General features: G+C 63.7%; 1 protein-coding gene across 1 annotated transcript; it reads right to left on the reverse strand.

Moving 5' to 3' along the window:
- Nucleotides 1-222: 222 nt before the first annotated feature.
- Nucleotides 223-26,469, reverse strand: COL20A1 (collagen type XX alpha 1 chain). Its single transcript, XM_039236938.1, has 37 exons — nt 26,388-26,469; nt 25,416-25,491; nt 24,840-24,877; nt 24,560-24,670; nt 18,987-19,130; nt 18,682-18,825; nt 17,601-17,759; nt 17,097-17,216; nt 16,556-16,720; nt 15,728-15,925; nt 15,365-15,519; nt 14,724-14,853; nt 13,890-14,035; nt 13,675-13,798; nt 13,387-13,526; nt 12,769-12,898; nt 12,184-12,326; nt 11,888-12,020; nt 11,367-11,509; nt 11,080-11,209; nt 10,110-10,148; nt 9,125-9,263; nt 7,262-7,404; nt 6,948-7,057; nt 6,337-6,495; nt 6,170-6,247; nt 5,503-5,589; nt 4,824-4,877; nt 3,518-3,571; nt 3,352-3,405; nt 2,997-3,050; nt 2,339-2,410; nt 1,957-1,992; nt 1,829-1,877; nt 1,426-1,551; nt 717-794; nt 223-375 (listed from the first exon to the last, which is right to left on the reverse strand). The coding sequence occupies exons 1-37, from the start codon at nt 26,467-26,469 to the stop codon at nt 350-352; spliced, it is 3,969 nt and encodes a 1,322-aa protein (XP_039092869.1). The 3' UTR covers nt 223-349.
- Between the last annotated feature and the right edge of the window lie 989 nt (nt 26,470-27,458).

The following is a 27,458-nucleotide window of genomic DNA, read 5'->3' on the forward strand; positions in this document are numbered from 1 at the left end:
GGACTGTGGGTGGGCCGGCGCATGAGCCACAGGTCCCAGGAGACTGTGGGGTGGGGGTCCTTGAAGCCGTGGAAGGGTGGCGGCTTCTCTCGGAGGGTGGGGCCGGGGAGACTCGGACTCCGCTTGGCAGGGACGGACTCGGGGCCCCAGGGACGCCCCCTCGCCCCGCAGAGAGCAGGCCCCTCCCTTGGCGAGCATGCTGCACTTTATCTGAGTGTGGTGACTGCTGGGACAGCACAGAGGGGAGGCCCCCAGCCCTCCTTCCGCCTCCAGGTCCCTCCTGGGACTTGCTTTCCAGGCGCCTCCTGCTCGGCCGCTCTCGGTGCCCAGAGCCCAGGGAAGGGGCAGGTCATTCCGGGCAGCACGGGGCCCGTCCTGGCAGCGGACAAGGGCGAGCAGTCTGAGGGAGGTGGCGCCCGGCCAGACGGCAGCAGCCTAGCCCACCTGGCACCGTGCACCCCCGCGGGGCCACAAGCTCTGGGCACGAACCTGCGCCCACCCCCGGCCCACCCTCCTGCCATGCGAACCCCTGCCAGGCGCTCTCCTGGCCCCTCCACATGTGCCCCCAGGCTTGCTGGGCCCCCCAAGGCCCAGGACGCCCCCCACTGGTGTTTTCGTCCCACGCTGCTTCACCAGCTCCGGAAACCTCTGTCGCTGCCGCACCACCACCCCACAGCTGCCCCCCAGGAGCTCCCCTCCCCAAAGCGGGGGCTCACCCGTTCCTCCCCGGGGTCCTGGAGCCCGGCTCCCTTCCGGCCGAGGGCTGCTCATCGGACCAAGGGCTCCGGGCTCGCCTGAGCAGAAGGGGGTGCCAGAACCGGGGGTGTGTGTGGTAACGTTTCCCTTCTCGGGGGCCCTGCTCTAAGGGGAAGGTGGGCACCTGAGCCCCAAACAGGCTTGTGTTGTCGGGTCAGTGGCCAAGGTTAACTGTGGCGGGGGCCCTCACCATGACCTTGGCCAGCCTTATCCAGGTGCCTGGGCACAAAAAAGGGCATTTATCCCAAAGGCAGCGTCTGGGGGGCTCCGATGGGCCGCGGTGGGCAGGGTTCCCTGCAGGGGGCCCCCACTCCCCTGCCCGATGCCCTGCCCATGGCCGGCCTCCCCCCAGGCACTTGGCTCTGTCTCCCCCGATCAGCCTCCCATCCGGCTCAGCACCTGAGCCGTGCCCAGTGCCACAGCCCCAGTCAGATGGGGGGCGCGTGACAAGGTCAGTAGACCAGGCCTCCTGCTGAAGGAGGGAGGGGGCACGCGGGAGGGACAGGAGGGGGGGACACAGGGCAGGGGGCCCTGGTCTTGGGCTTCCGGGGAGAACGGGGCCCCTTGAGGACCCGGGGACCCCAGGCCGTGTCCGGACCTGCCCTGGTGGCCTCTGCGTCCCGGCCCCGGGGACGGGGAGCTGCAGTGCCCTCGCCAGGGGGCCAGTACCTCTGTCCTCAGGGTGGGGCCCATCTTGTCCTCCTCTTCCAGGGAGCCAGGCCTCACCGTGGGTGCTGGGGTGCAAGATGGGCCTGGGGGGCCTGGCGCTCTCATGGTGGAACTTCAGCACGTGAGCTGGGGGGAGGGGGGAGTCAGCAGGGCAGGGCGTGCTGGGGGGTCAGCAGGGCGGGGCGTGGGGCGGGGCTCCCTGCTTGTTACCCCCCCATTCACTGGTGCACAGCCAACGGGAAGGGCTCCATCCGGCTAGTGACGGGCACCCGCGGTTCCCTCCGGCCCGGCTGGGGTGGGACAGAGGCTGCACAGGGGTCCCGGGGCGAGGCGGGGCGGGGGTGGGGGGGCTCCGGGGCCCTCACAAGGAAGCCGCACCACTCACTCTGGATGGCCGACTCGCAGGCCTGGCTCACGAGCTGGTAGATGGTGGCCAGGGACTGGGGCTCCCCCTGCAGGGGAGATGGGCCACATGGCCAAGTGCTGTGCCCAGCGGCCTCCCGCACGCCCCCCAGGAGGCGCCTCACTCACCTTCTCTCCTCGCTCCCCTTTGGGCCCTGGCAGCCCCTGAAACGGAGGAAAAAAAGGAAAGTGGGTCAGCACAGAGAATCAACGTGCCTGGACCCTGTCCTGGGCCGGGTGAGGGCTGCATGCCTGGGGCGGCGGCAGAGGCTCCTGACTCTCAGAAGATGGGGGGCAGAGCCTGGTCCTGGGGTGCTGACAGCACCGAGTCCCCTGCAGCTGGGACTGGGCCTGCCCCCCACTCTCTCATGCCCGTAGCCCCTCCCCCTGTTCCCCGAAAACCTACAAAGGGGCCCTGATTGGGCGGGAAGGAGGTGGTTACTCACATTTGCTCCCCCCTCCCCCGCCTCCCGCCTTTGCCGTCTGGCTGGTAGGAGGGAAGGGGACTTACCGTGAGCCCCACAGCCCCCGGGGGTCCTCGCTGCCCTCCGGTGCCCCTGGCCCCCGCTGTACCCTGGAAGCCCTGCAGGGGTGCAGAGGGTGTGGCTCCTCCCCACCTGCCCTGGGGCTTGTCCAGGCCCCGTACCCAGGGCAGAGGCCCCTCCAGGCAGTGAGTCATCACTAAAGCGTCTCTTGCCCTGAGTGTGAACACTGTTGCCCCCTGAGCGGTGGCAGCTCCCAGCACTGAGCCCAGCATGGCCCCCGGGGAACCACAGGCCGGGGCTGGGAGGTGCTTCCGAGAGAGGCCGCAGGGAAGGAGAAGCTGGTCCCGATCCTGTCGCCAGCCTCACCCATCCACCCTCCCTCGGCTACCCGGACCCACAAGGATCGAGGTGCAGGGGTGACTGGGGCCGTGCCAGCATGGCGTTTCCAACCTGCCCAGCAGGGGTGAGGAAGACCCTCGCTTGGTGTAGCCTCACGCCCATGGGCACAGGGCACTCACACACTCCTGGGCACAGGGCACGCGCACGCCTGGAGGAGCCCCACCAGGTTCCAACCCAGGAGGGAGAGGCCTCCCCAGGTCGCCTGCAGGGGCGGGGCTGCAGCCACAGAGCAGAGCCTGGTCTGTTCAGCCCTAGGAGGTGGGGGGGCCTCTCAGGAGGACCTACCCTCGGGCCCGGAGGTCCAGGCAGGCCAGCACTCCCCTCCAGACCCCTCATTCCCTGAGGACAGAGGACGGGGTGGGCTGGCGTGGGGGGTGGCCTGGCACCCCCACACGCCCCTCCCCATGGTGGCCCATGTCACCCCCATGGGCAGAACTCAGCACCCAGCGACCCACACCCGTGAAGGGGGCCAAGGCCAGCCAAGCTCAGGGCCTCCCCTCCCGGCTGGCCAGGCCCCTGTCCCCCCAGCCTCTCAGACCCCCCCAGCCTCTCAGACCCCCCAGCCTCTCAGACCCCCTCAGCCTCTCAGACCCCCCAGCCTCTCAGATGCCCCCCCCCCCACCACAGGCTTCTCTCCCACCTTAGGTCCCTGGAGGCCGACCTTCCCAGGGGGGCCCTGGTGACCAGGATGGCCCTAGAAGAGAACAGAGACAGCTGGCCAGGCTGAGGCCCCTTCCCCGAGACCCAGGTCCCCAGCCCGTGCCCTCCCTGCGCACGCAACCCTGAGCGGCGCCTCATCCCTCTACCTGCAAGCCCGGGGGTCCGTGGTCCCCCTTCTCTCCTTTGACCCCTGGCGGACCCTGTAGAGGAAAAGGACTCAATCTGTCCCAGAGGAAGGGGGGATGCAGCCGGGGCAGGGGGAGGGGAGGCAGCACCTACCACAGGTCCTTGCACAGTTCGGCCCTGGGTCCCTGGCGACCCCTGCTGACCCCCAGGACCCTCAGGTCCCATCTGTCCCGGTGGCCCGGGCTCCCCCTGCAGACACAGGTGAGGGCGGGGCTGAGAAAGCCTCCATCCTGCCCTCAGGGGCCCCCCTGGCAGCGGACCCGGGGCCCCTACAGAGATGTCCTCATCTCACTGCCCACCCTGGGGGGGGGGGGAGGGGGTGTCCTGCTGGCACCTGCCCTACAGCCCGGGACTGACCGAGGCCACGTCTCCAGGTCACAGAGCCAGTGACCCGTTCTCCCTTCGCGACCGGGAGGGGGACAGAAAGCCCTGTGGCAGAGCCGACCTGGACAGGCCGGTCACAGCTCTGATGCCCCAGCACCAGGCTCCATCCCCGCTGGAGCGCACTACCCGGTCCCTAAGGGCCCGGGTCTCTCGCTCTTTCCACCGTCTGAGATTCCAGGGGAAAATCGATGCTTTCAAAGAATTTTTGTGATTTAAGCATATAATGTACCAAACTCCATAAAGGAAACTGCAGACATTCTCATGTATGAATATCAATGAGAAAATCCTAAGGCATCAGCAAATCGAACCCTGCAGCACGTTAACGGGTGATAGGTGCCTGGTTTACTGGGTTCAAGTATAGTTCAGTGCCAGGAACACACGAAAATCACCCCAAGTGAGCCCCAGGAAAAATAATTCTTTGGCTGGGTCCAGCTCAGGCAGCCCCAGAGCTTAATATGTGCCTTTGATTTTCGAATGTCCTAATAAAATAGGAATATGCACAGGTGACTATCAGACAGCAAAACGTATCTCTCTCCACGCCAGCGGGGGCAACCTGGTCACAGTGCAGGTCACAGACATGCGGCTAGCTTCCATAATCTATGGAGTGCTCCCAAGAACTAATATGAAAAATAACCCTGTGGCAAGGATTCCTGGGATATTTGTCCAACCAGAGAAGTCCAGCAAATTCCAGCAACTTCCACAGGGTATTGGAGCTGCTGTAGGAGAAATGCCAACGCATTCCACCTGTCCGATCGCTCAAGGTCAATGACGTTTGCGATTTCTGGGATCTGGGGTGGGAAGCTGGCCCCTCACTGGGCAGGGCACTTGGCTTCTGGTCGTGGGCCCCCACCCTCTGGCCCCATGGGACCCCCCACAACTCACCCTGGGGCCTGGGAAGCCCTGCTCTCCTGGGACCCCATTCCTTCCGGGGAGGCCCTGCAAGGTCACAGACCGGGCTGAGCCGCAGGGGCCGCCGAGGGCCTGGAAGCATTGCTCCCCAGGACCTCAGTCCCCCAGTTCAGGTGGAGGAGGGGAAGGGTCCAGGGCGGGGTCTGGCCCACCCTTCCCTGCCACAGCCTCCGGGTACAGCCGTCTCCAGTTCTGGCTGGTCTTCGTTCAAATCCCGGCCCCGTCTGGCGAGGTCTGCCGACGGCCAGGCCAGGGCCGCCGCGTGCTGAGCGACATTCCCACCGCACGGGCTCCGGAGCCTCGGGACTGGCAGAGGCGCCGGCCCCGCTCCATGGTGGGGGCCCCACAGCCACGGTACCCAGGACAGAGGCCGCCCACGTGGCTGTGACTCCCTGCCAGGCCACGTCACGCCCGCCAGCCACCACCAGCACGGTCCGGGGCCCCCACCAGCAGGGCTGGTTCAGGGGAGGGAAGCCGGAGGGAAGGAGAGGCTTCCGGGGGGGGTCTCACGAGGCAGGAGGGTGAGGCGGTGGGGGGGGCTTGCGAGCGCGTCCCGTCTTTGCGGCAGGCTGGGTCAGCTGCTCGGTGGTGCGAGGCAGCAGGATGTTGCCAGGAGCCCAGGTTGCCCCGGGGGAGCGGAGGATGGACTCACCGGAGGTCCTTGGGGGCCCGGGGGCCCCGGGGTCTGTGAGGAGCAGGCGCAGGAGGAGGAGAAGGCAGGGCAGGTGTCTCCAGCCTTCTGGGAGAAAGGGGACCCCACTCATTAAGTGGACCCTTACCTGTTCTTGTCTGACCTAGAGCTTGGACAGCCACAGACACTGGGGTTCCAGGGCCAGGGTGGCTGGGAGTGAGGGGCGGGGACCGGATCGTGGTGCCCACCCCCAGGTGCCCTGCGTGGGCCCTCTCCCAGTCCCTCCCAGTCCCCAGGCTGCCCAAGCGCAGTGTGGGCACAGTGTGAGGACCCCTGCCCACGGCTTCACGGTGCGGAGGCCGCCTGAGTCTCTGGCAGTCCCTCTGGCTTTGCTGGCTAAGCCCCTTCCTGGCCAGCCCTCTACACCCCAACTGTGCCCACAAAGAAGGGAAGTGGCCCCTTAGTACACGCCAGTGGCCACCCCTGCAGCTGTGGGCTTTCTGACACACTCCAGCCTGCCTTTGCCCCCAGGGTCTCCAGGACACTTGCATGCAGCTGCCCAGGGCTCTGGCTCTGGCCCAGAGGCAACCTCCTCCGGGAAGCCTGCCCTGATTTCTCCCTGCACCGTGCTGATGCACATCCTGTCTACTCCGGACTCTGCGCCCTTGGCAGGCACGGGCCCACCTACCGAGGCAGGGAGCTCACAGCATGTGTCCTCCTCTGCCCAGGAGTCACTGCACACAATCTGCAGCGTCTGGAGCTGGAACTACAATGCAGAGCGGGTCAGCCAGACGAGCTCGTGGCTGCTGCGGCGCCCCCTCCAGCCCGCTCCAGCAGGACTAGGCCCATGCTCACGGGGGCTGAGGTGCTCCGGGGGCCGCGGGCCTTGGCCAACCTCCCCAGCATGACGAAGCCGGCCACAGGTGGGCTGCCTGCCTCTCCCACGGGCCTCTCGGCCACCTTCCGGCAGTCCACGTAGAGCCTGACCTTGGAGCGGCCCACGGCCACGTGCACCTGCCAGACACCACCAGGGGTGGGCACCGGTCTGTGCCCGCAAGGCCAGGCCAGATGGGGGAAGAAAGGGCCCATTACCTGGGGGCCAGGATCCCGACTCCATCCCGGGTCTAGTGGGACACCCCCTCCCTGGGCCTCAGTTTCCCCTTTATAAAATGGAGCAGATTACACCTGTTGCAGACCCCTCCCAGGGATTCCTGGGGCCCGGGAAGGGCTGGGGCGCTCTCTGACCCAGATTAAGACATCTGTCAGAGGGGAGCAGAGGGGCAGAGGCCTGGACCGGACAACATGACGTCCAAGGAAAACGGGAGGGAGTGGGGGCACGAGGCAGCCTACAGTTGGGAGGCAGGCACGTCTTCTGGGACCTGTCGGGGGGGCCTGCTCCAGAGCCTGGGGAGCAGGGGACGGTCTCAGGGGAAGTACACTTCGGTCTTTCGGGAACCTTCCCGGACCTTGTGGAAGCTTCCAAAGAATATCCTCCTCACTTCAGGCTGGTCAAAGGTGACCTCTTGCAAGGTGGCCCTGGGGTCGTGGTTGAAGTAGGTCAGAGACTTCCTGCCGGCTGCAGGGGAGGGGTGAGGAGCCCATGAGGCCCCCAGGGCGGAACGGACAGCTGGTGCCAGGGCAGCACGGAGTCACATGCACCCCAGCCTCAGGGCCCCTGTTTGGGACTCCTGTCTCCCAGTGCGGGCGGCCCCCAGCCTGGCCTGGAGGCAGGGTTCCTCGGACCCGAAGCCGCAGGCCCCCACCCTGCCCCCGGGCTGACCGTCCAGCAGGACCCCCAGGACGGGCTGGAGGTCCTCGGCCGTCATCTGCCACAGCGCAAAGGGCTCGCGGGGCGTCTCGGGCAGCAGGCGCAGGAGGAAGACAACGGTGTGCTCCGGCGGGAGGGCGGCCAGCTGGGTGTCACTGTCGGGGCACAGGCGGGGGCCACTGCAGGCCTGGGAGGAGGCGGGGTCCCGCCGTCGCCCAGACCCGGGGCTGCAGAGAGGGGTCCGTGACCACGCTGGGCCCCTCCTGCCTCCATCCCCAGTAGTAACAAGTGGTACATAAGGGACAGAAGTGCCCCGGGCTGGTGGGGGTTCAACAAGACGTGCCCTGAGGACGCAGCCCACCGCCCCCTGCCCCCTGAGGCCTGGCCGGGACCCAAGGCTGCCCTGCCCCAGCCAGTGTTCACGACAGTCCTGGGCAGCGTCCCCCAAGACCGCATTCTCTAGGGTCTCTGCGTGGGGGCAGAGGGGACAGGTCAGGGAGGCTCAGCAGGCTGCGGTCAGGAGCCCATAGGCAGCCCTGCCCTCCGGAGTCGCTCCCACAGTCCCGAGCCTGTTGGAGTGCTCAGGGCTGGGCCCCCAGGGGGCGCTGAGGGCTGGGAAGGGCAGGGAGCAGGGTCTTCGATCACCCAGTGAAACTGCTGCTAGAGGCCTACGGCCGTGCTCTCTGCCCTTCATTTCCTCTTAAGATAAGCAAGAGACCCAGCCCTGCCCATTCCTGTGGTTCTTTAAACAGACTGACCCCAGGGCCTTGGTACAGGCTGCTCCTTCTTCCTGAGGTTCTTCCCTTCCCATCGTCTCCCTGCCCTTATTTGTCTGCCACTTTCTTGGGGAGCCTTCCTGACCCCATTACAGGGGGGGACGCTTTCTACTCTTAGGAGCCCCGAGCCCCATTTGCAGCAGCTATCATGGGGGGGAGCTGTGCTGGGTGACCTCACCTGGGGTGGACGATCACATCTGAAGTGGGGGCCACCCGGGCAGAGCCTCCTGCCCCCACCTCTTGGGCAGCGAGCACCAGAGGGCAGAGAAACATGAAGTGCCCAGTGCGGGGGCCCCGGGACAAGACTGTCACATGCAGAAAAGGGGTAATCCCGGGGGAGCGGCCCCCACAGCGATAACGACAGTGGTGGCATCCAGGTAGGGTTTGCCCTGAGAGTCGGAGCGTAAGCTGCGGGGCTTGAACCCCACGCTAGAGCTTGGATGAGAGGAGAGGCCACCGAGAAAGAGACAGGCTTCAGCCCCCCGCGCAAAAGTGAGACCTGCCCACCGCCTAAAGGAGAAGTTAACCCAGGAAGAGGCGCGGCCAGGACCCCTGAGGCCGGCGGTGAGGCTGCCCTGCTGTCTGCTGACCCGGAGGAGGTCCTGCATCTAAGCAGTGCTGGCTGCGTTCTGTAAAATTACCTATTTTGCATTTTTCAAATTTCCATTACAGGGCGTATGACTGCGTTGATAACTTACAACATATTAACTTAAGAAGAGGTTTTGCTGTGCATATCACAGTTCCAGTTTCGATTCACGATCTCCCCACAAACGGGGGGTGGGGGTGTCAGATGTGGTCACAGAGCAGCCGCTGGGGCAAACCAGGTATTTGCAGATTGGCCTGATCAGAGCCCACCCGGGAGACAGCGGGGGCCTCTGTGCGTAAGTCTGCAAGTCTGATCGGTGCTTGGGCCACATGGACACGGACCCACACGTGGCCTCGTTCCACCCATGCAAGATTTATTCCTCTGGAAAACCCTGCTCTCCGGGGAGGTCCGCCCGGTCGGCTCTGGGGGACAGAGCGGTGGGGCCTCCCCAGGAGCCACCCCCACTGCACAGCTGCCCCCTCTCGGGCCACGGTCCGTCCCCGGCCCTCCCACCTGGCCCGGCGTGTCAGCTGGGCGTCCTTGAAGAGCGTGAAGGTCTTGGAGCGGCCGAGCGCCGAGGGCTCCATGGCGACACCGCGGATGGACGCGTACTCCTTTTCCACCAGACCGAAGGCTGCCATGAGGTCAAAGCCTGGGACAGGCAGCAACGCCAGGGGATAATCAGCGACACGAGATGAGGGCCGGGGGCAGGACACGAAGAGACAGCAGGAGTCAGGGGACAGGAGAGGGGGTGCGTCGATGGGGAGAAGGTGAACGTGGGGACCACAGGGGATGCGTACTCGGGGCGCCCACCCGCCGGCCTCCCCCTCTGCTGCACAGCCCTCGGCCTCCCACACCCCTCCGTGTGCGACCCCACGCCTGGCAGAGGCCAGGGTGCTCAGCGGCCGGTCACAGCGTGCGCCCCGGCCCAGAGGGCTCAAAGCGTCTGCCCCCTTCTGTGACGCACAAAGCCAATGAGGAGTCCTATACTGGGCACCCAGCTGGGAGTGGCCCTGCCTCACCACCCGTGGGGGCCCGAGGGACACTGGGCCCCGGAGACTCAGGCCTGCGCACATCTGCCTGACCACGGGCGGCTCTCATATCAGCCCTGAGTCTGGGAGCGTCTCAGACCCACGAAGCCCTAAAGATGCTGGGTGAACCCTGTGCTGGGCCCCCCACCCGGCTGCCAGTCAGCAGGGAGCCTCGAGGAGGCCTTAGGGGGCCCAGGGCTTTGTCTCTGCTCTGCCGTGTCCAGCTGGGACCGTGGACAAGCCTCAGTAACCTCGACTGTGAGGCGAGAATAAAGCACTGGCAGCCTCATTCCACTCTCACCTCCTGCACAGGTGAGTCCTGACTGGTGCCTCCGACGACCACAGGACCTTGGTTCCCTGTCACTGCCCCTTCGCGGTGGGTGGGGGTCCCAGGGCACCCTCCCCAGAGGAGGGGGGGACAGGTGGGGGTGTGGGGTGGGCTCAGCTGTCACACAGGGCAGGCCTACCTGGGAGGGAGCCGTCTGGGCTGAGGGCGGGGCAGGCAGCTGGGAGGCCAGAGGGAGTCGGTCAGGGGCCCGGGCACGGGGCTGCGCCCCCACCCGGGAGCACCCTGCCCTGAAGTCTGCAGACGCACTGGAGCTGCTGGTCTTCGGCCTGCGGTCCCCACACCTCAGGGGAGGGACTGGCAGGGTGCCCTGCTCCCTCAGGGACCTCACTGCCACCTCCCGCAAGACAGCATGCACTCGGGGGTGCTCCCACTGGGTACCAAACCCCGAGGTTTCTGGCCACTCAATGTGCCCCAGGTGGCAGGGCCAGGGAGATGGACACCCTGACCTGGGGACACGCCGACCAGGTGTCTGGCTGTGCAGACCCCCCCCCCCCCCCCCCCCCCCCCCCCCCGTGCACTGCGAGTGCTTAGAAGTTGTTCACGGGCAGTAAAGGCACCACTGAGTAGGAAGACACCCATCCCCAGAGGCATTCAAGCCCAAACTAGGTGGCCCCAGGGAGGGGACACAGAGGGAGGCTGGAGTGGCTCAGCTGAGTGCCCTCGCGGGTCCCCTGCTCTTCCGTGTGTCCTCTCAGCGGGTCCCGCCTGTGGGTGGCCGTCCCCCAGGGCCGACTGAGGCCATGTCCCTGTCCCCGGGGCGTCGAGGGAAGCCAGGCTCCCTGTCTGTGGTGCACGTCCGGCTTGCCCAGGATGCCTGTCGGGCTGGACACTGCCTGCACCCCCTGAGCGCAGCTCGGAGAGCCGGGGCCCCAGACACACCAGCCTGCGCGCATCTCGCGGGCGGATACGGTCCGACCCCTCGGGTTGGTGGCGGTGCCGTACAACGGGGACGGTTTCCACGGAAACCCTGATTCCCTTCTGCTCGTTCTGCAGTGCTCCCCACAGCTGCCGGCAGGACCCCGGCGAGGGGCCCCCAGGCTCTAGGCTCCCGGGGGCCCGGCTGGGGCCTGGGGTCTCGGCGCCCTCACCTGTGTGGCCCACGGCAGACACAGCCTCGCTCTCGCCTCCTCTGTACACTGCGGACACCAGGACCCTGTACTTGCTGGCTGCCAGCAGGTTGGGGAGCGTCACGTGGCTACTGGGTCCTGGAACAGAAATCTGGGGGCGGGGGACGCGGTCACCTAAGCCGCCCCCTCTGGAGCATCTCTGCCTCCGTTTGTCTGCGTCGGGTCACAGAAGAGCTGTGTCTCCCCCGCTGTGCCCAGGGCCAGGGGCCCACAACGGGCCATGGCCACCCTGCCCCACGGACACCCACCGACTTCTCGAGTCCCAAGCCTGAGGCCAGCGCGTAGGTGAGCCGGTAGTGGAGGACGTGGCCACTAGGGGGCGTCCAGCTGACGCGCAGGCTGCCGGGTGAGTCAGACGCCAGGGCCAGGTCGGAGGGGGGGCTCCGGTGTGCTGTGAGGCGGGCACCACTCGGGGGGCTCAGGCTGGGGCTGGAGGATGGCCAGCCTGCCCCGCGGGGGTCTGCGCCTGCACCCGGCCCCCCCCCCCCCCGTCCTGTGGCACACGTGGGACCACTAGACACCAGCTCAGCTCCAGGACAGTCTGCCGTACCAGGTGACTGGAAACTTCGGCCGCCCCCAAACACCTGCCCGGAGGGCTCAGGGGCGCCGTGGACCCACGTGGTCAGGTCAGAGGGGCAGGGGCTCGGGGAGCTGCCTGTCAGTGGTTCTGGGGTTAGAGGCCCTGGGCCCCCGGAGCTGGGAGGGTCTGGGGTCCCTCTGGGCTGTTCTTGCTCCGCGCACAGCTGGGGGCAGAGCGGCGGTCACCTACAGGGGCTGTAGCGGAGGGACACAGGGTCGCTGCGGGCCCCACCCCTGTAGCAGGCCCGGACGGTGATCTCATACTCCAGGCGGCTTCGCAGGCCAGGCAGGACAGCCATGCGCCGGGTCCCTGGGACAGAGATCTGTGGAGAGGAGGGCCAGGCGTCCGCCCCGCGGAGAGGTGTCCTCTCCCCAGGGCTCGGCGCACAGGCCGCGGGCAGGCGGCTGCCCCTGGGAGGAAGCACCAGGGGCTGAGCCCTCCCGGAGCTGGGTTTTGGGGGTGGCCCTCCTCTCTCCAGCCCACACCTCGCGGGCCTTCCTGTCTCCCAGGGGCATCCACTTGATCTGGTAGACGAGCACGCCGGATGCCGCCGCGGCCGTCCACTCCAGCTGGACCTCGTCCCCAGGGAGCTCTGTCACCAAGAGCTGGCTCGGGCTGGGGACTTTCCCTGGAAGACGGGGTGGGGAGACTGAGGCTGGGGGGCAGCGCCTGGAGAGGCCGATGCCATGAGGAGTGGCCTCCGCACCCCAGTCCCTCGTGACTCGTGGGAATCATCCTAATGTGCTCGTGAAGGAGGTTTCACTGATGCAGGACCACACTTGGGAGTGACCGCCCCATGGGGGGCAGAAGGGACCCCCGACCCCACCCAGCAGCCATGCCCACATTTCCCCCCTTTTCCCAGGACCCGGCTGCAGGCTGGGCACGAGCCCTGCTCCTAGAGGTGCCCTGAGCCGTGCCCTCGAGGGCCTACACCCCGTCATCACACCTGTCTGGGCACATGGGCCCCTGGCTCAGCACTGCTTGGAGCAGCTACGTGCTACTGTGAACCATCCACTGGGCAGAGGCATGGAGCCGGCCTGGGGACCCCGCCGCAACGTCTGCCCACTCACGTGTGGTCAGGCGGCCGGTCAGCGTGGAGGAGCTGCCCCCGGGGTAGAGGCAGGTGACGCGGACGGAGTATGCAGTGGCGGAGGACAGAGCGCTCAGGGTGGCCGAGGTGGCGCTGCCAGGAGCCTCCACCTGCAAGCCGGCAGGTGCGTGGCTGGAGGCCTGGAGCCAACCCCCCAAGCCAGGGAGGGGCCAGCCCCCCCCAGGAAGGAGGCACCCGCCAGCGGGCCGGCCCACGACCTCTCCCGAGTAGGCGAGTGAGCATGCACTGGGAGCAGGGAGCCCAGCACACACGCGGGCCCCCCGGGGCCTCCCCCCACTGCCCCCAGGGAGCCCAGCCAGCCTGTCCCGACAGCACGAGCCCCGCACACTTCGTCACGGGTGTCATTTATGTGTATTGGTCGGATTCCTTGCCTCCCCCCACCCCGGTCTCTCCCCCCGACCCCTTCAGACTGGGCCCCCCAGGAAGTGATGGTCAGTGCTGCTCCACAGCCTGGGGGCCCAGCCGACACCCAACAACTGTGAATGCGCTGAGGTGCTGGGACCCCCCCATACCCTGTTCACCTTGCTCCCGCTGGACACCACGCCCCCCAGTGGCCCCTGGCAGGTGCTGTTCTCACCTGCCCTGAGTGGCTGCCCTCGCTGGAGATGAAGCTGATCCTGAACAGACGCACAGGCTTTGAGATGCCCTCCCAGAAAACACGGGCTGAGTCGTGACTCACATCCGAGAAGCCAAGGTGTCGGGGGGGCGTCAGGGTGGCTGTGGGGCGTGTCACGGCCTCAGGGGCCAGTCAGCGCCCTGTCCCCAAGTGTACGGGGGGGGGGGCCAGTGGCTACGCCTGCTGGGGATCCCCCCACCCCCCATGGAAGGCTAGGGGGGAGCCAGAGCGGGGTAGGCGGGCGCTCACAGGTCCTGGCTCGGATGCCACGTGCCTCGCTGGCCTCGGGCCCTCGCAGGCTCTGCACCCAGACGTCATAGTCCCTGCCAGGCTCCAGGCCGTCCAGAAGCACCTCGGGCTGCTCCACCCGCACCTGCAGGGACGTGGCGCTCGTGCTGGGCCCTGCCCGCCACCCTCCCCACCCCATCTGCCCCCACCCCTGGTCACCCTTCTCCGCCACAAACCTCTCTCCCCTCCTCTTGGCCCTTGGCGGAGGCTGACAGGCACCGCACCAGGTACTGAGTGGCCCCGGCCGATGGCTGCCAGGCAAGGCGGATGGTCCTGGGTGTCACTGCACCCAGGGTCAGCTCCTGGGGCGGAGGCAGAGGCGCTGGGGGAAGGCAGACACTTTAGGAAAGCAGCACTTTGCAGAAAGCGTACACGCAACCCAGGGCCTCTTGTTCAAATGGCAGCGGGGCCGGGTCCGAGCAGACCCTGTGGCGGGGCTCCGAGCAGCCTGTCTCGGGCAGACGCAGGTGGGAGGAAAGGCCACAGACCATCCTGCCTCCGTGCCCGCACTTCACTTGGGGCCAGGTTTCCAGCTCACAGCTCTGGGGAATCCCAGCCGCCTGTGGGTTTCTGTCTAAGGCAGGGCCCCTAGGGTAGCGGCACCTTGAAGACGCCACGCACCTCCACGGAAGGTCCAGAAATGGCCAGTGCGTGAGCCAGAAAGCAGCCTAGAGGCTGCCAGGGGCTGGGGGCAGCGGCCAGGGGCACGCGTCTTCCTCTAGGTGAGGACAAGGTCTGCGGTAGACTGTGGTGACCCTCAGGGGCCAGACTAACAACCACAGTCTCACACTTGCGAGCTGCACGTGCAAATATCCCAGTAAAGTGTTAAGAGGGCTCGTGGCAGGCCAGGTAGGCGTGAGCTCCAGAAAAGGCTTGAGCAGCTCAGAAGAGGGTCAGAGACTGGGCTGAGGCCGGGCCTGCCTGCCGCCCCGCCCTTGCTGAGGCTCCAAGGGGAGGCTGCAGGTGGGGTACCCCTGAACCCCCAGCCCAGCCGGCTCTGCCCCACCCACCTGTGGTCACGAGGTGCCGCAGGCCCTCCCCGAGCCCAGCCTTGAGGACAGGGAACACAGACACCAAGTACTCCGTGCCGGCTGTCAGGTTGTGAAGCTCCACGGACGAGGTGGGCCCCTCCACCACCGCCTGCAACAGGAGCCTCAGTGGAGCCAGGGGTGGGCACAGGGGGTGCACGGGGGGTGCGCTACAGGGGGTGCAGGGGTGGACACGGGGGTGCACGGGGGTTACAGGGGGTGCAGGGGGTGGGCACAGAGGGTGCACAGGGGTACAGGGGGTGGGCACAGGGGGTGCACGGGGGTGCAGGGGTGCAGGGATACAGGGGGTGCAGGGGGTGCAGGCGGTGCAGGGGGTGGGCACAGGGGTGCAGGGCAGGGAGACAGCTCTGGTGGGGGCTGCGGTCAGTCTTTGCTTCCCACACGGCTGCACCCCTGGCTACGGCCACCAAGCAGCCATCAAAGGCGTGAGCGTGCCCAGGCGCTCCATCTTCCGCACCGGCCACCTGAGCGTGCCCTTGGGGCTCCGGCTCAGGGGCCGCTGAGGGTCTGGCGGGGCCACCCTCACCGTGCTCTTCTGTCTCCACACGGCCGCGTCATGAGCGGCCCTGGCTGTGCGCCGGCAGGTAGGGGCCACGTCTCACCTCCCTGGGGGCGCCACCCCTGGAAGGCTGCCACACGATCCGATACTTGAGAGGCAGCTGGGGGCCTGGGGTCCAGGACAGGTGGATGCTGGAGGAGGTCACCTGGGTCACAACCAAGCTGGTGGGAGTGAAGAGGGCGTCCGCTGTCGGCGTACCTGTGGGGCAGGGGGGAGAACGGTCGACCCTTAGCAGCTCCCCCTGCTCTCCCTGGCTGCCACTTCTGGAAGGGGCGGGCGTCGCCCAGGCTGCAGACACCCTCAGAGCGCTGGGACCCGGGGAGAGAGGGAGGGCAAGGCGTACCACGGAGGTGCCACGACTGCCCTGTCCCTTTGCCCAAAGTGGCCGGGCAGCGCCGCAGCCAGCAAGGGGGGCCCTGCCCGGCCTCCCCCACCCGCCGCTCACCTGGGGCCCTGCTCCTGCCCTGCACCTTCTGGCAGATGAGGCAGCTGAGCAGGCCGGCCAAGGTGCCGAGCTGGGGGAAGTCCTGCACGTTGTGGACGGTGAGGTCCAGCGGCTGGGACGCCAGGAGCTGCAGCTCCGCCTCGTCCGCGTTCTTCACGCCTGTTCACAGGGCACGGCCGTGAGGACGCCCCCGGCCCTGCCCCCTGGGCGCCGCTGCCCATCTTACAGCCAAGACGCCCGGGCCCCTTGCCTAAGTCACCCTGCAGTTCGAGGGGCCTTAGCAAGCTCCGTGCCCAAGATCCTGGAGGCCCCAGAGCCGGTCACCTGCCAGGCCCCCCGAGAGGCCGCAGCTGGGCGCTGCTGCGGGTGGGGCTGGACCCCCGAAGGCCCCTTGCAGGCTCTGCCCTGCCTGCCTGATCTCTATGGGGTTTGGGGCCGGGGGGAGGCCGGTGTGCTTTCCTCAGAGTCCCACAAATGCCCAGGCCTTCCCATGAACCTGGGACCTGGGACACACCAGCACTGGGGGTCTGGGGCACCAAGGAGGCCCCCATATCCACAGTTCCCTGCTCAAGGGGCGGAGGTGATAACCAGCCAGCGGCGCAAGCACAGTGAGGTGGGTGGGGGCTGGTGCCTGTGGCACAGAGCATGGCACACACAGCAGGCAGGTCCACATACGCTGCGTGAGCAGGGAGCCCCACGAGCCCCCGGCCCGGGGTAGACAGCCAGGGGTGCAAGCTGAGCCTGCGGCTGGGCTGTGAGGACCCCAGCAGGGGCCCGGGGGTCACTCACCCACAGCAAAGATGTCGACACCCAGGTCCTTGAGGACGCGGCCAGCGGCAGGGGCATCATCCTGGGACTTGCCGTCTGTCACTAGAATGACCACCGTGGCCGCCTCTGGACGGGGCCCCACTCCTGGCTTCAGGTTCTGCTCCAGCACATGTGTCAGGGCCAGGCCTTGGGCACAGCGAGGGTGAAGGGCGTGTGGCGCCAGCGCCCCTCCTGGGGAGCTGGTGCCCTCCCTGCCCGGTGCTCCCCACTGGCCGCTGACCCCAGCACAGTGCCCACCGAGTCAGTCCTGGCCCCTCCAGGCGGGGGGGGGGGGGGTCACCCAGAGGCAGAGATGAGACCCAGGTTCTGCCAGTGGGAGACGGAAGCCCACGTTTTCATCAAAGGTCAATAAGGAGACATTTGCCTTCTACAAAGGAGCACATCAGGCTCAGCACCCACATAGCTGGATTTACACGCAAGTTTCCATCTGGGAGGCTGACCCGCGGGACAGAGACCCAGAAACAGACCCTCAAGGGTGGGGTCTCTGGGGGCCCAGGCTGACCTGTGAACGTGTTTCCCCCTTTGTAGCGGAGGCTGCGGACAGCTGTCAGCACATCTTCCTTGGTGCCGAAGGTATTGAGATCCCACTCAGTCTGGGGGTCTCCACTGTACTGAGTCAGGCCTGCAGCAGGGGTGGGGCGGGTGAGCGGAGGCAGGTGTGCGTCTGCGAGCCGCCTGACCTATGCACAGCCTCACCAGGACGCCAGGGAGGCCCTGTGTTCCACAGAGAGGTCACCAGAACGTGCCCCCAAGGAGCCAGCTGTCCTGCCTGCCCCCATGGGGACCCCTGCCTGGGGGTCCCGCCTGCCCCTTTGGGGACCCCCTGCCTGGCCTGTCGGGTGACACTGACTGCTGGGGCTCTCCTTCTGTTTCTCCAGGAGGCTCTGGGTCTCCGCCCCGACTTCCAGCCCCTCAGAGCCGGGCATCCCCTGCGTGCTGGTAGATGGGGACGCTCACAGCGGGGGCGGGGGGGCAGGATGCAAGGTAGGCAGGGCCTGGTACCCACCAACTTGGACTTTATCAGGCCCGATGTCAAAGGGCTCGATGACACTGGCCAGGAAATCTTTGACCTGCTGGAAGTGGCTGTGGCCGATACTCCAGGACCCATCCACCAGGAAGATCATGTCCACAGGCATGGTGGGTGTGCAGCGGAACTGGGGGCTGGCTGGGCAGGGAGGGAGGGCGGGGAGGAAGGGCAGTGAGGAGCTGGGCGCAGCCCATACCCCACAGGCCCCCCCAGCTGCTCCAGGCTGGGTTTCAGCCCCCCAGGATCTCCTTCCCTGGGGCTGGGGGAGGGGGTGGGGCCATGGGGCTCTGGCCTCCAGTGAGGGGCCGACCGAGTCCCTGCGTGAATGCTGGTCCCTGTGTCAGCCCTCCGACTCCCCCCAGAGAGGGCTAATGAGGTCCCTGGGTGCTCCTGTGTGTGTTGTCCATGTGGGGGCCAGCGGGCAGAGGCTAGGCAAGGGGGTGCCCCCTGGGGGGGCTAGGGGTCAGCATGGCTGGCAGCCCCGGGCTGGTCTCACCGGCTTGTCCCATGTCTGGGTTGGGGGCTCCCTGAGAGCCCGCATGGACAGGCCCTCCAGGCTGAGCCCCACACCAGGACAGACCTCTCGTGAAGACTCCCGGGTAGGCCAAGCACAAGGAGACCCCCATCTAACGGGGGCACAGCCCTGCCTGCCCTGCGCTGGGTCACACGGGAGCCGGCGCCCCGGTTGTTTACCCGGCGGCTCTGTCTTGCCCTTGGAGGCCCTGGCGTGGTCTACGGTGGGCTGAGAAGGGGCCTTGCCCCCGGGGTCCCTGGGTGAGTGCCGCTCCTCGCCGAGCAGTCCTGGGGGAGGGCACAGCTGTGTCACCACTCATCTGCCACACACAGGCAGAAAGCAAGGTGCACTGGAGCCCAACGTACCCCCAGTGCGGACCTGTGCCCCGTGATCTGCGTGAGGCCAGGGCAGCAGCAGGCACACTCCAGGTCAAGATAGGGTGTGGGGTCCCGTGGGAGGAAGAGCCTGGGCCGCGTGAAGAGAAACTGGCAGAAGCAGAAGGTTGCTCCCTCCCCAGTGACTTACCCTTATCCTGCTCAGAGCCACCAGGAGTGGGTGGGTCTTGGCTTGGGGACAAGGCGACTGGGGGCTCGGGGGCTGGGCTCCCCACGTGGGCGGGCGTGGGCTCCAGGGCTGCCCCAGCTGGCCTCCGGCTGCTCCTGCTCACAGAGTGGCTCTTCAACTCCTCAACTGCAGAGAGGCGGCTGTCAGGATCCCCCAGGGTGGGAGCAGGGCGGGGGGGGAGGGGCTGCGTGGGGAGCCACAGCAGCAGCCAGAGCAAGGCTAGGGTGCAGCTCCTTCCCACACGCACCCGCTCGGCGGCTGCGCTCCACACCGGATGACGGACTTACTCACAAACTCCCTCTGTGCCAGTAGGGTGGTCCCAGAGCTGGTGAGCACGAAGATCTGTAGGGTGTAGCCCTTGGAGGGGCTCAGGCCCCCCACCGTGGCCTTGGGGGCCTTCGTGGTCAGCATGACGTCCTGCTCCGCGTCCCCTGGGGTGGGGAGAGAGATCGAGGCCCCCGAGGTGGGCCGGTGTGTGTTGGGGAGGGAGAAATTCCCTGCCCTGAGCACAGGGGTGGGACTGCGTGGCGCCGGCGCGCCTGTCAACACCTGCATAGTCTGAGGTGGAGGCTGTTTCAAGTATTGGAAACAAGTCCAGTCCCAAAGGGGACGTGGCCGTCTGCTCAGAGGCAAAGCTGGAGACACTGCAGCCGGGTGTCAGGGAGCAGCAGGTGCCTCCCCGCCTCAGGGGCCGGCGGGGTGGGGGGGGCCGGCCCCCTGCAGGTGGAGAGAAGGCCTACCCTGCCCTCCTGTGTGGCTGGCGGAGGCCCCGTGCTGGGGGTACCGTGGCTCTCAGGGAGCTCCAAGAGCCGCTGGTATAATTAAGAGCCACTTTCTCAGGCAGTCACTGTATGTGTGTCGCGTTCATCAAGCTGCATGATTTTTTTTTTTTTTAATTTATTTCTAGGAGAGAGAGAGAGACAGCGTGAGCAGAGGAGGGTCAGAGAGAAAGAGGGAGTCACAGACTGAAACAGGCTCCAGGCTCTGAGCTGGCAGTCAGCACAGAGCCCGATGCGGGGCTCGAACCCACGAACCGCGAGATCATGACCTGAGCCGAAGTCGGACGCTTAACCGACTGAGCCACCCAGGCGCCCCTAAGCTGCATGATTTTTAATTTTTTGAATGTTTACTTATTTTTGAGAAAGAGACAGAGTATGAGCAGGGGAGGGGCTGAGAGGGGGAGACACAGAATCTGAAGCAGGCTCCAGGCTCTGAGCTGTCAGCACAGGGCCTGACACGGGGCTCGAACTCACGAACGGTAAGATCATGACCTGAGCCGAAGTCGGCCACTTAACCAACTGAGCCACCCAGGCGCCCCTCAAGCTGCATGATTTTCACAAACCCACTGCCCCTACTTTGTAGGTGGGAAAACCGAGGCCTCAGGGACCAAGCAACACAGTTACTCCGTGGTGGAATCAGTATTTAATGCCGTCTGGCAGATCCTGAGCCCGCCTGCACAGATGTGTGATAAGCAATCAGTCGATGGTGGGATTCGTGTGTGTGTGTGTGTGTGTGTGTGTGTGTGTGCATGTGCACACGTGCACATGGACACACGGACACACACACTGCCCTGCTCTGGTGCCACACCACACAACACAGCCTGGGGATTCTGGACTCCTGGTTTCTTGGGGTCAGCTCTGCTCACACTCACCCCATCCCAGGGGCTGGCATTTCTCTCCTCCGAGCCCGCTCAGGTCCCCCCACCTGCCCCTCACCCCCACCCCCGCTGGCTAGGGAGCTGGCTTCACATAGCCAGGGCCTCACGCATACAGAGTCCTAATCCCATATCCCCACAAACTCTTACAGGCTTATCAGTTTTAGAAGAAGCCAAGCAGTTTTTAAAGGCAGAGCCCTGACCAGATCGCAGGCGAGCAGCTCTGATGCGTGAGCTCCGCCAGCGCGCTGGCTGAGGCTGCCTTTGTTCCCGGCTGTGCTGCAAGGTGCCTGCCCACCCCCCATCCACCCCAGCGCGCAGACCACGGGCTATGGCGCACTGGGCAGGCCACACGGCCCTCCCTCCGAGAGCTGGGAAAGCTGGGCGGAGGGCCTTTAAAGAAGCCGCTTGCTGAGAGCTGGCAAGGCGGGGAGAAGTGGCGAGGCCACGGTCGACACGCCGAGCAGGGGCGCAGCCACCGGGGCGCCTTACTCAGGGCTGCCTGGGGCTGCGCTACAGGAGTGCCGGCATTCACATGCTGACATCCTGCCCCCTAAGGCGACCGTGCTACGAGGTGAGGCCTCTGGGGGGTGAGTGGTCATGAAGGCCGGGCCCCCATGGTGGGGTCAGCGTCCCTCTGAAGAGGCCCCAGGAGCTTCCTTGCTCTCTATGGCGCGTGAGGAAGACACAGTGAGAAGACAGCCATCTGTAAACCAGGAAGCACGTCCTTACCGAGAACCCAGCCGTGCCAGCGTCCTGACCTCGGGTGTCCAGCCCCCCAAACCACAAGGACCAAGTGTTGTTTAGGCCGCCCAGTCTGTAGTCATTTGTCAGAAGAGCCTGAACGAGCAACGCAGGGTGCCTGGAGGAGAGGCCATGAGGCCCCGGGTCACAGGGGCTTGCGCGGCAAGAACAGGAGCTCCGGGCCCCGTGAGGAAGTGGATCCTCGGCACATGCCCCCTCTCCGATTTTTTGGGTTGAAACTGTAAAGATCTACCCTTAGGAGCAAAAGTCAATGGGAATAGACCAGGCCTTAAAAGGACGGAGGCCCAGCTTCAAATACTCTCAACTTCTAAAACTTAACAAAGATCACCCAAAATTGCTAGTTCCCATTGCCTCTGTCAGAAACAAACACAATTTTTTTCTGAAGGAAGACAATGTTACAGAAAGTCACAGATAATTTCTGTAAGTTTTCACAATGGCCGGCACTCGATGAAAAGTAACCAGGAGTACAAGGAACAAGAGGAAGCGACAGAAAATTAAGAGAAACAATAGACAATAGGGAGAGACCCACTGATTCTCTGGACGATGGAGTTATGGGGCTTTTAAATAATTATGCAAACTAGTTAGAAAATTTAGGGATAAGCCTATGAAGTTCAGTGTCAAACTAGAAACAGTAAAAAAGAAATCCGAATATAAAAACCAAATGGATATTTTCCAAATGGAAATTTTAGGATACAAAAGCAAAAACTTGAAGTTAGGAATTCTAAAAATGATTTAACAGCTTCTTACCCACAAACAAAGAGATAAACAGTGGAGTATAGGTCAGAACAAAAACAGAACATTAAGAAGGGAGAAACAAAGGAATTAAAATATAAAAGAAAGTAAGAGGCACAGATACAGGAGAGGGCCCACACGTGTGTAATGAGAATCCCACAAGGAGAAAGGAGAGGAAACAGGGCACAAATGGTATTTGAAGAGACTCAGCTGAAGAATTTTCCAGAACCGTACAACCGTAAGACCCAGACCCAACAAGCCCTGTGAATCTGAAGTGAGGTAAGAAGAGACCCATACCAAGAACATCAGCTTGAACGTGCTCAAAACTAAACAGAGGGAAAAACATAAGGCAGTCAGGAGGGAGGGGAGAGAGGACTCACGTCTCAGGGGCAACAGTCAGGCTGGAGCTCAAGGACAACAACAGAAGCCAGAAGACGGAAAAGGACTGTACAGAAAGAAAGTGCCCACTCCAAATTCTATACCCAGCAACAGTATCTTTCAAGAACAAAGAATGAAGACATTTTCAGGCAAACAACAAAAGCCCAGAGAATTTGCATCTGGCAGACCTGTACTATAGGAAACACCAAGGAGTATTTTCAGGCAGGGAAAAAAAAATCCCAGATTGGAAGACTCTGGAAGGAATAAAGAAAAGGGCTGTGTATGTGAGTTGGTCTAAATTAATGATGAACCAGTACAACTACAGTAATTAAATGTGTTTTGTGATTTAATATAGATACAGAATTAACGTGCATAGAAAGGGGATGAACACGGTCGTGATGATCAGAGGCCTTATCTCTACGTGGGGAAAGGTGGTGTAGTGGCCGCGTACAGGACGCGCTGACGAGTTAACGTGCTGGTGGTCACCTCCAGGGTGACTGCTACAAGAGTAAAGGATCCACAGCTCCCAAGATGATAGGGACACAGAATAGTAATGAACAGGGCTCAATAATCTCATACCTACTGATCAATCTTAACTTCACCAAAAAAGAGACACCAGACACTGTGTACTCCATTGGTGGCACAGCGGAAACTGCACAGAATCACTTATAAGGATTTCTGTCGACAAAATACAATCAAATCGGAATCTGACCAACTTCTGGGACAGAAGTGCCAGCCTATGGGAGATACGGGGAGAGAGGAACAGTCTACGCGGCACCATGGAGGTGCCGCCAGCAAAACAGAATGTCAGGTGTTCCACACGACAAGTGATCTTCTTTCTTCAACAAATAAATGTCAAAGAAAAGGGGAGAGAGGAAACAGTTGTAAAGTAAAGATACTTGAGACACAGGAGCCACATAGAATGTGTGGATTCTGTTGGGATACCAATGGAAAGTCAAGTATAAATAGTATTTATCAGACAAACTGGAAGATGAGAACACAACAAAATATTTAATGGCAGCTCTGAAATATTTTTACTGTTTAGGCATGCTAGTACTGGAGTTATTTCCGAGTCCTTCCTTTTAGAGAAAACTACTAACCTATTCATAGACAGGATTATATGATTACATGATGTCTTGCATTTGCTTTAAGATAACACAGTGTATAGAAGGAGTTGGAGAGAGATCACGCAATATTGGCCACAGATGGACAACTGTTGATGCTGCCATGGGAACATGAAGTTCATTATACTACGCTCTCTTCTTTTGCAGGTGTTTCATCTTTTCCATAAAAATTCAGTTTCACAGAGGACAAGGAGAGAAAAAATTATAACAAGTATAACAAAAGGTAAATAGGAAAATAAAGATTTAGACCCAAATACATCAGTAATTTCGTTAAATGTAAATGGAAAAAAGTCTCAGTTAAAAGGCAAAGATTGTCACGTTGGACAAAAACAGCACCAATTATGTGCTGCTTGGAAGGCGCATCTATGGTGACAGGTGACAGAAGCCTGAGTAGATGATGTAGTGCAGACAGCGCCTGGCGGAGCCGGCGGCTCTGGCGCAGACGGAAACCCGAGAGAGGTGCTGGGCGGCACTCCACAGCGAGATGGAGTCATTCCAGACTCACGTGCACCCCAACATACAAAGTCCGCTGAGACAAGCAGAGGACATTTCTACAACGAGCAGGGGGCTAAAGTGCTGCGCTCGGTGACTAATAAGGTAAGTAGACCAAAAGCAGTAACAAAAATAGAAAAGATTTGATAAATAGGATGAGCAAACTTGGCTTAATTAAAATATTAGAAAACTACCCCTAAGTCAGAAAGGGGGTTATTCTTGGGAGAGAGACAGGATGGAGACAGGGGAGGGGCCTGAGCGGGGCTGGGGGTGCCCCCTTCCCACTCTGGGGTGGGAGCGTGGGCTCATCACCTGGTGCCAGTTCCTGCAATTATACACTCATGTTTGGTGTCAAACCTCAATTTTTGAAAAGTTTTCAAGACCAGCAGCCGACATCACGCTGGGGGTGCTCTGTGGCTGTCCCTCTGCAGGGGTCTTGGCACCCCTCCTGTAAAATGTGGGTTAACACTGTCCATGAGGTTGGCATGCAGAATTCTGGGTGGGATCTAAGCTTGAGGACACACCCCTTGTTTCTTTGAGACACTGGCTGAGCTCCTTCTGATGTGCCAGATGTGGGGGGACAGCGGTGGGACCTTTGAGGGCCTTTCTCCAACCACACATTCCCCATCAGTGGGGCAGACACACGGGTGCGGGACGAAGGGCTGGGCACAGACCACACCGCTGGCCGCTGGCCCTCCTCCCAGGGGCGCCTTACCTGCCATGGGCTTCACCTGCACCAGGTAGCCAAGGCTGTTCCCCTCCGACTCCCACCACTTCATCTGCAACCGGTCTTCAGGCAGCACGGCCAGCCTCAGGCGGCTGCTCTCTGGGGAGACAGCACCCGGTGGTCAGGACTGACCCGAGGAGGCAGGCCTGGCCGGCTCTGCTGAACAGGCCGGGCCAGCATCCAGGGTCGGTGGGAATAGCCCCGTTGACAGTGTGGAGCCCACATGGCGGCGGCTGCCCTGGGGCCTGGAGCTGCCTGATTTCCCCACCAGAGTCCACACAGCCCTGGAGGGGAGGCGAGGCCATCCTGGGAAGAGAAGGGCAGTGGAGGACTGGGCCCTGGGACACAGCCTGGCCTCCCGGGGAAGCTTCTGGGAGCCCTGTGGCGGGGGTGGCTATTTTTGGAGAACAGGGACAGAGATGGGCCTCTTCTGGATGCCCCAGCCAAGAGCTGGGGTGTGGGGGGCAGGGCAGGGGTGGGGGGCGCCCAGGGCAGGCACAATGACCAGTGGTTCAGAGTGGGAAGCAGCTGGACTGGGCCCCCGGATGGGAGCACCAGGGAATGTCTGATGTGGCAGCTATAATAAGCCACTTGTGAGCGGGGACCCCCACCCCCACTCCTGCTCATGAAGAGCCCTCTGTCTTGCTGCGCTGCTCACTCCCTGCAGGAAGCATCCCAGCTGCCTCTGGGGTCTGCGTGTCAGGGGCCCCGGTCCCCTCAGCAGGGCCATCCTCGGGGCGGGCAGCCCAAACACATGGGCCCCCAGCCACCCTGCCCTCCTAGGGGCCAGGAGACCACCCATCGTACTGAATGAATCCCGACCTCAAGGTGTCTGTGGGCTCACGAGTGACTTGGCCCCACCAGGGACCCGGGCACGTGGCCGGCGGCAGTGCGGCAGCCGCCAGTGCGCAGCACCAGAACTATGGGGACGCGCCACAGAAGAGTGGCTGGCGGAGTCCACTTAGGTGTCGCCGCGTGGTGTGCCCCGCTGCCGCGACCGCGTCAACAGCAAGGAGAGGGCTCTTGACAGAGACCCTGAGTCAGACACAACGGGGCTTGGCAGTAATCCAGGCCGTGACGTGTGGCCTCTCCCCTCGCTCGACTCGGGGCGGGGGGGTCCCGCCTCGGCTGGGGGCACAGCCAGTGCGCTGGCGGCCAGAGTGGCCCTCCCAGGACCTGTTCACACCAGCACCCCCGCGGGGAGCTCGGCAAGGATGTCCGCCCAGCTCCTCAGCTTGGGGTGTCCCCAAACACATTCCTCCAGCTTGAAGAGTCCCCTGGCTGGCCACACGGGCGCCGTGCAGAGAGGCTGGGCCGCCCCGCGTTCTTCCTGTGCCTGAAAGTGCCAGAAGCAGGCAGCAGACAGACAGCAGAGAACGGTGCTGTCCTCCGGGGGGACAGGAAGAAGACGAGTTTTCACTCCCTACTCTGGATTTGCGCTGTCTGGAAACTTTACACTGAGGAGGGGTCCCAAATAACCCAAAATAAAACACGACTCTAAGAGAATTAGATGCAAAATGTGTGAATAACTGTGATAAAAACAAACTAAAAAACACACAACAGCATCCCCAAGCTAGGCTGAAAAATGGCAAGGCCGAAGGTCCCGCAAAAAGCGGAGCGCGTCACTCTGGGCAGAGGGGCACAGGTGGCCTCGGGGTCCGTCCTTCCTCGCTTGCAGCGTGGGACGGGGCTCCCGGGAGGGCAGAGGCAGAGGCTCCGGCAGTGGGGCCTGCGGCCTGGGCAGGTGTGGCCTGGGCTGGGGCTGGGCGCTGACTGGGGCCACGCTCCCAGGAAGCACCCCCCACCGCGTCCTTACCTCGTCCCTGGCTGAGTCCCACAGCAACAGCCAGCCACAGCCAGAGGCCGATCCCGAGGTGGGGGCACGCGAGGGCGCTCATGATGCACGGCCTGCGGGAGGAGAGGCCGTGGGCCATCTTCCGGCTGTCCATCCAGCCAACCCCTCCTGACCACCCCACACGCAGTGATCTGGGGACTGCCATACTTCACAGCCGCCCACGCCCTGCCCACAGCGGACCCGCGTCCTGCATGAGCCTCCTTTGTGAAGAGCTCAGCCGCCCTTCCCCTGCCCGCCCCAGATGCGCCTGGCCCAGTCACAGCGTCTGGGCCTGCATCCCATCCTCAGGACACTCTCACAGGCGGGCCTGGGGCCCTGACTGCTGGCCCGGTCACTCACTTGTTATTAGAACAGACTGCTGTCAGGCCCAAGGGGCCTGGGGAGGGAGCCGAGGCCAGGCAGGAGCAGCCGGTGGTGTCAGAGTGGGGAAGAGCACAACCCCAGGATCACACAGACGCCCCTCTGCCGGCCCCAGGACCAGCTTCTCAGGAAGTGCAGGTCCTTGGAGGTGGGGAAGGGGAGCCCTCCCGTCTGTGAGCTGCACACAGCCTGGGGGCTGCCTCTGCTGACAGTGCAGAGGGGACATACAGCACAGACTCGCAGCACCCCCCACCCAGTCCAGCCACACCCAGGGGCGGTGGTAGCCACGACGGTGTCACAGAACGGAGGAGGGCCAGAGAGCAGCGCACAGGCTGTCTGCACACTCCAGGCCCCGGGCCCTGCGTGATCCGCATCCTGAAGCCAGACCCCTCCGCTCCCCAGAAGCCTGGCTGGATCCAGTGGGACTGTGAACAGGACCTTCTGTAGAGTCTGCCCTCCCCGCCCCGGACTTGGTGAAAAGGCAAGACCGTCTGCACATCACAGACCCAACAGGCTGCTGGTGGCCCTCCTTGTCCACCCAGCCCCCAAGACCACAGGCGAGTCACCAACCTTCCCCCGGGTGCGGGTGGCATCGCTCGGTCCCCGTGCACTCGCATCCACTCCAGTCCTGCTGCGGCCACAGAGGCCAAGAGCTTATGAAGGCCCTTTTGC

This window comes from Hyaena hyaena, unplaced genomic scaffold (genome assembly GCF_003009895.1).
Source record: "Hyaena hyaena isolate Hyena2069 unplaced genomic scaffold, ASM300989v1 scaffold_118, whole genome shotgun sequence".
Lineage (NCBI taxonomy): Eukaryota > Metazoa > Chordata > Mammalia > Carnivora > Hyaenidae > Hyaena > Hyaena hyaena.